Here is a 12,074-nt window from a genome sequence, read left to right as displayed (position 1 = left end):
CCTATTCGGTCCGGGGTTTTTCGAACATACTATGACCGGGGGGGTGGGGGGCGGATTCCGCCCCCCCCTCAATAACTTTTCATAGGATTGTTCAAATTGAATCAAACCTGACACACTTATAGTACGTCATAAAAGGAACAAAATGGCGCCAATAAATTTTTGCTTGCGTCAGCACATTTTCTGTGACGTCATCAGAAGCTTGAAAATTGTTAAAAATGCCACTATCTGCTTAAAATATAATTACTTTTGTTCTAGAGCGAATTTTTACATTCTGTTTGAAGTTTCTGAAAGCTAAATAAAATTTTTTTAACATATCTTCCGGTTTTTACATGGATCGGATAAAAAATTGCCAAAAATTGCCCGAAAATCCGTTTTTTCCGATTTTCGGGTAAAATCTGACAAAATCGGGAAATCGGATTAGTCACGTGTCAAAATTATTCAAAATGATTTTTCTTGATGAAACAAAGTTGTGTTGCAAGTTTCAAGTTCTAAGGATAATCCTAACAGGAGTTATTATATTTTCCCCATTATAAGGACTTCATAGAGATTTTAGGGGTAGTTTCGAGTAATGGCCAATATCAAAGCCTCTGAAAGGTATAGGACCTAAAAATTTAGCATGCAGGTGTCTAATAGATAAATGCTGAAACTCAGTAAGTATCATAGCCATATAAGAAAGCAATCAGGAGTTATTAAAAAAAAACCGTCAGGGGGGGCGGAATCCGCCTCCCCCCCCGGACCGAATAGGGTTAAGAGGTAATCACATCCAATTTAAATTTAACCAAAAAATAGCAGGAGCTTTGGGAGACGTTATCGACATTATCAAAGAAGGCTCTATATCAAGATCAACAAAACGTTTAGCAGGAATAAAACTCGAAATCACGAAGTGAAATAAGCTAATAAAAATGACAGATAGATCACCAGTAGGATGGCCTACTGTAGAAGAGTACTTATCTGATGAATTAGCAGGGGATTCAGATGACGAAAAACGGATAAAATCGAGTCAAAAGCGCTGGCAAAAATGAAAGCAAAAATAAAGCCAAAGTTCTTCCACCCTTCACGTTTCAGCCCTATGCACACTCAACTAATGTCCTCGTCGCTACCCATGTCAAACCATTTCCAATCACAAAGATTCACATCTCAACCGTCCGGAGAATCGGCAACCACAACACACCATATTCTGTCCAATCAGCGTACAGATTCCTTATATGGAATCGGGACGAAATCTTTTTTTGTACAGGATAAAATCTCGACCTTGTAGGCTAAGAACGGACTAAAGAAATAAAAAATAGAAAATATTTTATCTCAACGATTTAAAACGGGGGCAAACCAGTCCAACATTTCATCCAACATGCAATTTTTGTGATGTTGGATGAAATGTTGGACTCGAACGTTTTTTGGTCTCTTCGGGTATTTCCTCTCTGTAACTCGGACCTCACAACATGTATGTAGAACTTTAATGATACAAGCAGTTTTTTTACATTGTTTTGGCTCTGTAAACGTGAATAGAGTTTATGATTCATGTTCGGATTTCTTTTCTTCCCAAGAATAAAGGCGGGGGCAAACCAAAATCCAACATTTCATCCAACATTTTTTCCCATGTTGGATGAAAAAATGCATGTTGGGTGAATCAAAATTTTAGGTTTGTTGGACTGTTTTAAAAACATTCAAACGATAAAGAGTTCATTAAAAAACAAAATGGCGGACGGAAGGAATTGTGCAGTGCTGCTTATATTGCTGAACGTTTCAATTCAGACGATGAAGAACCAACCCGCGGAAAAACAAGAGAGTGGATAAAGAGAAGGGAACAAAATAGATATTTTAGTAATATCATTAAAAATTGAAGATCGCAGACAGATTCGGATTTAGGAAAATGTTTTGGATGGATGTGGGGGATTTCGATTATCTCCTTAATGAAATATCCCACCAAACCAATCCAACAAAAAAATTCACGCAACTAACATAGACAATTCTTTTGATCATGTTTGACGGCGATCAGACTCCATCCAACATCGTCCAACACGATTTCTTTCTTCTTTTTTTAAAATTTCAAATTTTTTTAAAATTTTGAAGTGACTCAAACCACTCAATGTAGCAGTTTTCTCCGACGGGATATAAATTTAGTGCTAGTGGGGAACATTTGGTTCAGATCTTTAATTGACATTAAAGCAGCTTTAAAACTTATTGCGTGAAAAAAGATGAAGAAAAAGAAAAATATTACAATGCGCATTGTCTCGTCAGACCTTTGGAAATATGATGTGAAGTTGTAATAACTTAATTCCCTTCGCTTAAACGAAATTAACCTTTAGGCTTTCTTTTTGATTAAGCTTCGTTCGCTTTCAAAATGGCTGAAAAAAAATAACGCAATTCGCTAAATAAAGATACTTTTAACCCGGCAGAATTTTGTGACTTGTGACACCCACCCGCACAACAGTCGAGAAGCGTGTGGTTCCAATTATCTTTGTTTAATTAATGATTTTCTTTTGCGTGTAGCTTTATTAGTTGTCGCCTTCAAATAAAGCTCAAATAATCTGCTATTGATGAGCAGTACATCCAATCAGCAGTGTTCACGTTCCCTGACTGATATCTTCAGGTCAATCTTTGTTCGCAGGTCTATAATAGTGTTATCTTGCATCTCCAACAATAAATGCACAGTTTTTAACAAAGGAAATTTCCTATTTCTCTTCTAACATTCTTTAAAGTCCTCGATTTTCGTTATTTTAAAATACAGCAATGCTATTTCAACTCTTGCGATTATTGACGATCAGAGAGTAATCGTCGCGTTCTTACCTGTTTACTCGAACAAAGAAAGTTAACGATGATTTAATGCTCTCGCTTCTTTCGTTCTTTTGTCAAAACTCGCGTAATATACATGCCAGAAACTTTGGTGAATTGTTAAAATAGACAATCCGAAGGTTGAGATGGGACAAATCTTGATATGAGAAACTCCAAACTGAAAGATGTTGTCGACAATTTGATGTGGTATATTGTTTTTCGTTTCTTGTGTAAAAGTCATTCAATGAAAATATTAAAAGAGGCTTAACCATGATGTATGCTTAGCGTGAATTAAAAATGCCCTGAGCATGAATATAAAAACTGAAAGTCGGTAAGAAAAACGCAGAAAGATATAGTAGAAATTAAACTAATGTTTTTGGTCATAGTTTAGTTTTTATTCACTGTTATTTGGTGGACAGCCAGAAATAAAACAAATTACACCATGTGATACTAATTCTGATAGAATTTGTACCATAAAAATTAAGTTGTAATTATAATTTGTTAAGGCATGCGGGAAAAATGGCAGGGGAAAGTTAGTAAACTTTTTCATGTTCTAAAATCTCCCCGATTGTTACGACAACGGTAATCGCTGAAAACCATCATCTTCACGATTTCTTTATTTCTTACAAATATACAAATAAGACTATTATTTACGTTTGTCGCTCGCTAAAAACAAAAGAGTGACCTATATCTACCATAGCATATTTGTCAAAATCCAATTTGTCAAATTTTGCAAATTGGATTTTCGACAAAATGGAATTTGAATCACCCTCTTCATTGATATAAGTGTCTTTGTACATCTTTTACTCCTGCAAGGTCACTTTGGTTGGCCGAGTCTCAATAATGCGTGTACACGAGGGGGCAGAGTCTCTTAGTACCTTTACTTGACCTTAAACTTTTATCCTCGTGTGTACATTTGATCGACTGTTTGTAGTCAGCCTAATTTTGGAGTTATCCAGTTTCTTCCTAGGCGCGCGTGTTCGACGTCTCTGGCATTCGCTATTCACAAACTATACATTACGTCACTCACTAGAGGCGCAGTGGTTCTCTCAACCGATCGGCATCCCACCATTACAGGTGCAATTCACCTACCAATTACAATTACCAATACAGTCACGTGACTGAAGAAACACATTTGTCTCTCTTTTCTTTTTAACCTCGCTAATCACCCCAAATATTTGTTATTGTTCGTGTACCAAATCTGTTAAGCATGGCCAGCAAACAAATCGAGAAAGAATTATATTGAGGTAACCTTTTTGTTATAAACAGACCCGCCATAATAACTGACCTCTAACGACAGGTTGGGTAGCTTTGATTTTATCAATTTTAATGCGCCAACAGAGAAAGCAGTATAAGAAACAAGCCCTGTGCGTCTGATCAAGTCCTTATTGGAACGAGGTTGAACCGGGGCGAGGTGAATATGCACTATATAAACACGTTTTTAATTTTCAGCGTTCTTCCGCAAATATCCAAGATCTCGGTCATGCGGAATATCTCGGTGGACCGAGTTTCCCGGTCTCATATAAAAAACCTGAAAGTCCATTTGAGTTCTGTTGGAAAGATGTATCTTGTGTGTGCACTAATGCAAAATTGTAAAACATGCATGTATGGAAACCAAGTATACAATTTTTTTGAATTAGAGCCTCCAACACATTCGTCATTGTGCTTATTTTTTTATAACAATTGTTTTCTATAAATATATTGCTCTTATAAAGTATAAATACATTATAAAATAAAAATGTGCCTACACAAGTAAACTTTGAGAAATACAAAGAATTTATCTTACTTGTATAGATTATATACATGTTAAAAAACTGTCAACAAACCCAATATAATCAGGTGAAGTTGTTTGCTTATTTCCTGTAAAAAGAAAACTACAGTGGTGAATTCAAGCAAGCCTATAATTGTCTGTACATACTCAACATTCTGTACGTTATAAAACAATATATTTATTGGCTAAACTCCAATGCTTGTTAATATTTTAAAGAAATCAAAACAATTTGAAAAAAACTCGTCTCAAAATTTTTATAACAAAACTACGATGGCCCTCAGGTGTCACTTCACTTCTGTATATTTTTTTATTACCCTTCATCGTTTTTCAGTTCCCTTCTGAATTTTTCAATAATTTTGCCATTTCCCTTCAGGATTTTTGGGATTTTCCCTTCAGGGTTTTTCTATGGCACACATTTTGTGACCTTCTGCATATTTAAAAAGTGGTGAAGGGAATTTTTTTAGTTGACCTTCGCTATTTGAAAAAACAGTGAAGGGAAATTTTTGATTAGCGTACCAGAGGTCTCTATCTGTGTGACACGTTGTTGACGAAGTGTTGTTCGGTGAGTCATCAAATTTTTACACCTACTGTTTTTTGTCTTTGTTAATTTCATTTCGAAAATCTACACCTCTCTGGGGAGGAGTCGAAAAAGTTTTTTGTTTGCATCAGCAATAATTGAAGCTAGGAATCAAATATGGCTACCTATTTGCTGTGTGTTAGGAGCGAAAGCGAAAGTTCAGACAACAGCCTTGACAGCTTTTTGGTAATTTTTTGCTATCTAGAGTGGTCAGAGCAAAATAAATGGAAACAAAAAAGTTGGGACATATGGCAAAAATATTATAAATCAAGGATAACACATGTCTTTTCTAAGATAGATATTGTTAGTTATGGCACACAGTGTACACACAGACCAGACACATAAAAACTTTTACAAGTGTCGTCATTGAAAAAAAACAAAAAAAAACAAACAAACAATATCAAAGCGATATAAACAAACATGGTTTATAGCTAATATACAGCTTGGTGAATAATTACAGTAAAAGTTCAATGATTGAATAAAACATTGGTGATATGTTTTACAATTTTTACCATTTTTTAGGATATGGAAAATCTGGTCAAAAGAATCGTGAGGGACGAAATGCAGAATAAAGATGACCCTCCAAATAAAATAAAAAACAAACAAACAGAGACTCGACTTGGCAGCCTGTTGAAACGTATTCGTACCTCAAACTCTGCTGATGATGTTAAAAAGGAAGGTAAGGAGAAGCATGTTAATGTCAAGTGGAAACGTGTAGATTTGTTAAAAGGTACACACACAACTGTAACGCAAAAACACGGTGGTGGCCACCGCTTTGTTGTTGTTAATGATTTCGATACTGTTGAATCAATCAAGGAAAAAGCCATCAACCATTATTTTCCTGAAGGAACAAACTTCTTTGGTGAAAGTCGAAATGATTGTGAAATTACCATTAGAGATGCATCTGGTGTTGCGATTGACGAATCACTAACCCTCAAGGACTGCTTGAAAAATCGAGGTGTCTATATAAGTAAATTTTACTTTGTTTTACACACAAAATATGGTTATTTTGATTCAACCGTATTCGAAACAGATGTGTGTTCTGTATGTTTTTGTCAAATGGTTGGTGGGATATGTAGAATCTGTTATCCTTCTGTATATCAGACAATAAGAAACATTGATCCATTAGCAGCATCAACCTCAATTCCCTCATCCAATGACATAGTATTTTCATCGTCTGTAGAACAAAGTTCAATAATTGAAGCTGATCATGAACCTTCATCTGACCACCAAGGTTATTTTGGTAGTTCAAATGATCTCTTTCAAAATTCTGATCACCAACAAGATGATCTTTTGAATACAGATTCTGGCACTTCGCAGCATGAACCAACCGCACCTACACCAACTAACGAAGCACCAGTTACAGAAGTGCCAGCCGTACATGCATCAACATCAACCACAGAAGCACCAGCCGCACATGCATCAACCACAGAAACACCAGTCGTACATGCATCGACTACAGAAGCACCAGTTGTACATGCATCAACCACAGAAACACCAGTCGTACATGCATCAACCACAGAAACACAAGCCGTACATGCACCAACCATTGACCTCACAGAGAGTGACATAGAAAAGGAAGTTATTGTTCACCGTACAAATATTCGAGCTGATATGGTGGAAGCATTCAAAACAATAACAGTACCTCAAAAAATCAAGTTTGTTGTTATAGATGCACGAGGAGAAAAAGAAACTGGTATTGGCATAGGGGTTGATCGTGATATATATTCTTCTGTTTGGCAGGACATATTAGATGGATTGTGTGTAGGACATACAGAGCGTGTTCCATTTGTACGACATGATTTTTATTTAGATGAATGGAGTTCTATTGCTACGATATTGGTGAAAGGGTATTATGACACAAAGTATTTTCCTATGCAACTATGCAAGGCTTTTATTATGTATTGTTTGTTTGGTAATGTTCAAAATGACAATCTAATTCAATCTTTTTTGAATTATTTGACTCCAATGGAGTCGAAGATTGTTGATGATGCCCTCCATGGAAAAAACAATGGTTTATTTGAAGATGAAGAATTCCTGGATATTTTGGATCGATTTAATTGTAAAAGCCGTGTTACCATAATGAATGTGTATGGTGTGATATTAGAGATCGCACGTCAAGAATTGATACAACGACCATATCTTATGGTTTGCTCTTGGACAAAGTCAATGAATGTTTTAAGAGATTTTCAGGAATTTAGCACTTTCAATGACATCAATTTGTTTTACAAAAAAATACTTCCAACTAATCGTGAAGTTGTTAAAATACTCAACGCTGAACCAAAAAATGCAGCTGAGAGGGAATGTTTTGATTACCTGAAGCAGTTTATCCGTGGGTTGGATGAAATCGGACTTAAAACGTTCCTAAGATTTTGTACAGGTTCAGATGTATTGTTGGTAGAAAAATTAAGAGTAGAATTTGTACCGTGTTCAACAGCAGCTAGGCGCCCGATTGCACACACATGTGCACCTATGTTGGAAATGCCTTCCTCGTATTCTAATTTCTGTGAATTCAGGGCAGAAATGCATAACATCTTATCTGCATCTAGTTGGAGCATGGACATTATATGAATACAAAACATATGGACTTTGAGATTTTTTGTTATCATTATATGTGTGAAATAACTTGAATATAAGTTTTTTATTTTGTTTATATTTCATGATCAAACGTAAACCGATAGATGAGCATTGAAAATTTTTAGCATATGTTCTCTCCTAAAATAATGTTGACATACAGTAGGCTCTAGTTCACCTGGTTACTGGTTAACCTGTTTTTTTTTTTGCATTTCAAACTGAGGTATACTGATGTTCACAGCTATGTATACAGTTAAAAAGAGGATTTATATAGCAGGATACATCTGATATAATATGTTATGTTCTATATGTTGCTTGATAGTATGGCACTTTTTGTTTGTATTTTGTTATTTTCAGAGGATCGATAGTTGTGTTGAAAAAATGCTTTGTAACATTGAAGAACATTGAATTTTTCTTTGAAAGGTATGAAAAATCTCTTTTCAGTAGATATCCTCAGAAAGAACTCCACTTGCTGTGATTAACTGTTGAATAAAAAACATATAATGACACAAAAAACCCGGACTTAGAACAAAATAAAGATATACTGAAAAATACTATGTCGGAAATACTAACTATGTTCGGCAATTTTCTCAAACAGACGCAAATACAAATCAAATCCTTCTCTTATAGTTCCTGGGATAGTAAGTCCCTCATCTGTCATAATTGTTTGAGCGAATTCTTCAAATTCCGAGGAGAAATCGCGTGGAATTTGATCAGCGTCGATTGAGAACTCATCTACATCATCATTTGATATATTTTGGATGTGATCTTCACATTCGTAAAGATGCGGTAAAAAATACATTGTATCAGGTCGACCTGATGGTCCTGCATTTACGCTCTTTGAAATAAGATGTTGGTTCCACTCATTACTAATATCTCGCATTTCACGGCGTAAAATACCAATAAAACAGAAGCGAAGACAATCGATTAGAACAGGGTCAGCTGGATCTAATATATCGAGGTCGATCATATCTTTGAAGAATGCTTGCCACCAACCCATTCTTCCTTGACGTAACTTGGACCAATAAGCCTCGATACGTTGATTGTGTGGTGATCGAACGATAGAGAACGAAGTTAAAGCATTTTGGTCACCGATCAAGTCCCGAAGTAATATATGCACTGGTTGAATTAACGAGTGTTCTGTTCCATCATCAGCTTTGATCTTTTTCGGCACACCTTTTAAATTTTTGATGGCGTCTAAATAAAACTGCGCAATCAGTTCAGGCTTTTTGTTGGACGAAGATACTTCGAGCCAAATAATCCGTCTGGAGAATCCGTCTATGCACCCGTGTATACAAAATCCGTACGGCTTAAGTTTGTCGTGACCATCTATATGCCAGACGTAGTTTGGTCCGGGACTACAATATTTCCTCCTTCGTAATTTTCGTCTTCTTCTTTGCAGCACTCCTTCTGGGTTAATGCTCAAAACGGCTTTTCTTACGTCTTCTCGCCGAACTAGAATACCTTCAGTCCGCAAATGAGCCCATAATCGCCTATAACCGATGTTCGATCCGCTCCCAGCGATTTCATCTCTCACTGCATTATGCAATATATCATCGTCTACTCGTCGATTAAGCAAAGGTCGTCGAAAAAGCTTCAGTTTTTTCAAGTGCCTTTTAATTGTAGATAAGCTAACTTTTTTTCCATGCCGAGTATTTATAAATTCTTTGATTTCTAAGTAAGTGAATCCCTTTTCAAAGTACTTGGATATTAATTCATCTAAAGTAAGATTACCAGTATCATCACTAATACAAGGTAAACTTGGCAATGACAATGCCATATCAACAGCAAGGCTGCGTGTGAAATGTCTCTCCGTTATTTCCTTCAAAAATTTTTTTATTTCTCTTCACAAAAAAAATATACTGAAGAGAACACAAATATACTGAAATTTAACACATTAAAAAACGCTGGAAATATTTAAATATGGTGTAGATAAATACAAAAAAAGCTCTGAAGTGAAATAGAAAATCGGTGAAAATAAGAACTAAAAGGCTGAAGAGAATTAGAAAACTGGTGAAGGGAATTCACAAAATGCAGAAGAGAAATAGAAAACTGGTGAAGGGAATTCACAAAATGCAGAAGAGAAGTAATAAAAAGCCAAGAAGTGAAGTGACACCTGAGGGCCATCGTACAAAACTATAGCATAACAAAATGAACAAGAAATTTCAATCCAAATCTTTCAAAATCTCTTTCATTATTCTTATCTTCTGTATTTTTGAGAAAAGATGTTGAACTTCTTCCCATCATGCTGAATGTGGAGTATTTTGAGACATAAAAAAGATTAATTTTATGTAAAGAAACAACACTCTAAAGTTGGTTCATACTTAGCTAGTGTTTACTTTTTGTTCTGACCCATTAATATTGCCAGCATTGCTTAATTCTGTTGTTGTTGTTGAAGAAGCATCTATTGCATCGTTTCTTCCCTTTTTTCAGCTACCTTCAGCTCTCTATCCCTAAATTTCTTGTCAACTTCCATTTTTTCTCGAAGATAAGCAATTGTGTCATCACCAGACCTTCTAATCTGTTTGTTTGAACAGGTAGCTTACTCACCAACCCTTCTTTTTTACTTTTAGAAAACGTTTCCGTACACTGCATTCGCTTTTCACTTCTGTCACCTTTTCTTTCCAACTATATTTTTGTTTTCCTCCTTTTCTTGCGCAACATTTAACCATAGTCTATAGAAGAAGGTTTTTCTTCTATAGACTATGATTTAACTCAATATCCTTAAATTTTGCTATTATTTCCTCCAATGCGTTTTCCAACTCCGTGGGTTTATCTGAATCTATTCCAGTTGCATTTTTTTCTTTCTATTTTTTTGTTTATAGTTTTTCTCAAGTAGAGAATATTTTTCCCCTCACTGATCTATGGGTTACAGTAAATTTTGGGTGTTGTAATGAATTTAATGATTCAGCTATGAGTTTCCACGCTTCTTCTCTTTGAGTTGAGCTGGCTTTTTAATTCAAGGGCTCGTAGATTAAAATTTCTCTATACAACAATTCTTCATTTATTAAACTCAAAATCATTGGTGGTCTATCAAAAATAAAAAAGGTTGTATTTTTGTAGCTACGAAATGGGCAGAAGTTGAAATATGAGTAACTTATACATGTTATAACTTTCGTTTTACTTTTTCAGCAGCCATTTTTTACCACGTTTTCCAGACAACACGAACTTGTGAGTTTTGAGGTCGTGGGTTTTGCAGCTTCGGCTTTTGATGGGGGAATCCTCTCAGTTGGGCATGTGTATTAGATGTTTTTTGCTCCCAGCACCGTCCCGGAATACTGCTGCCGTCTTTGCTTAAGGTTGCGAAATACTGTATACCCGCGGTCCGCTAAATGTGCGATCCTTCAGTGGGGCGCAATAATATAGATTTCCTTTGAAGTCATTTTCCGGCTAAACTAAACGTCCGGTTGATGTCCAGCGTACTCTTTTTGATTGTGTGAGTCATTCCCTACTCCCCTGGGTGTAGGAAATGACTGAAATCAGTCAAGAAAAAGATATAGCTAACAAGCAAACTTTCTGAAGCCCGGGGCAAACCGACCCGAGTTAAAAAGTTACTCTGAATTTATACATTCGAGTAGGCTAGCTAACTTAAACATTTTAAAGGACCTGCGAAACAGGATAAGTAAATCTATACCGTTGGTGTTTCACATTGTGAATAAAATTATGTAATACCCAGACCACTCAGAAAGTCAAGCTGTAAGAAATTATACTCGCTTTATTGCAGCAATATAGACAACCTGTTAATAAAAAATCACACATATTGTGTATATATTTTTCAGTTTTCCTTTTTAGAAATATAATAAATAACAGTGAAATCGAAAGTTTGTTTTTACGGAGAAGCAAAGACAACACTAGGGACTGTATTTGTTAAAAACTAGTCGTTAGCCCGTGGAAAAATTCACGGGTTCGCCCGTCGCAGCTAAGCTACCATTTTGCGTGACAGACAGACGGACGGACGGACAGACGTATACGGGCATTATAATGTAGATGCAATACTAGATAGCCTTAAAAAAATATTTTAAAGTTATCGTTGTTGCCTCAAAGCCATATGCAACAATTTGAAAAGTTTCCGTTTAGAATTACAAAGAAAATAACTAGATAGCTAGGTCAAAAATCTTTCAAATTTCTTTTACCAGAAAGCTTGACTATAAAGCAAGGTAAACGGTTATATTGATTTTATAATTGATTTCAAACTTGTTTCCCAGTACTTTCTTTCTGGCAAAACCGAATCTGTGCTTTTTTTACCACCAGGAAATTTAAATACTTGATGTGGAGAAAATTACGCTGGGTCGCAAACGGTCAAAAAACTGACCGCGTTGTACGATTGGGTACTTCTATTGTTCTTGACTCACGTGATCAAAGTCGGGAAACCTTTTGTTT

General features: G+C 35.8%; 1 protein-coding gene across 1 annotated transcript; it reads left to right on the top strand.

The window, feature by feature from the left end:
* Positions 1-4,826: 4,826 nt before the first annotated feature.
* Positions 4,827-8,210, top strand: LOC130644755 (uncharacterized). The gene is made up of 2 exons (XM_057450483.1): positions 4,827-5,306; positions 5,643-8,210. Exons 1-2 carry the CDS (start codon positions 5,238-5,240, stop codon positions 7,689-7,691), a joined length of 2,118 nt encoding a protein of 705 aa, XP_057306466.1. The 5' UTR covers positions 4,827-5,237; the 3' UTR covers positions 7,692-8,210.
* The last annotated feature ends 3,864 nt before the right edge of the window (positions 8,211-12,074 follow it).

Source organism: Hydractinia symbiolongicarpus, chromosome 1 (assembly GCF_029227915.1).
Source record: "Hydractinia symbiolongicarpus strain clone_291-10 chromosome 1, HSymV2.1, whole genome shotgun sequence".
NCBI classification, from domain to species: Eukaryota; Metazoa; Cnidaria; class Hydrozoa; order Anthoathecata; family Hydractiniidae; genus Hydractinia; species Hydractinia symbiolongicarpus.
Note: the sequence above shows the minus strand (reverse complement) of the source record. Positions and strands in the feature narration are given on the sequence as shown.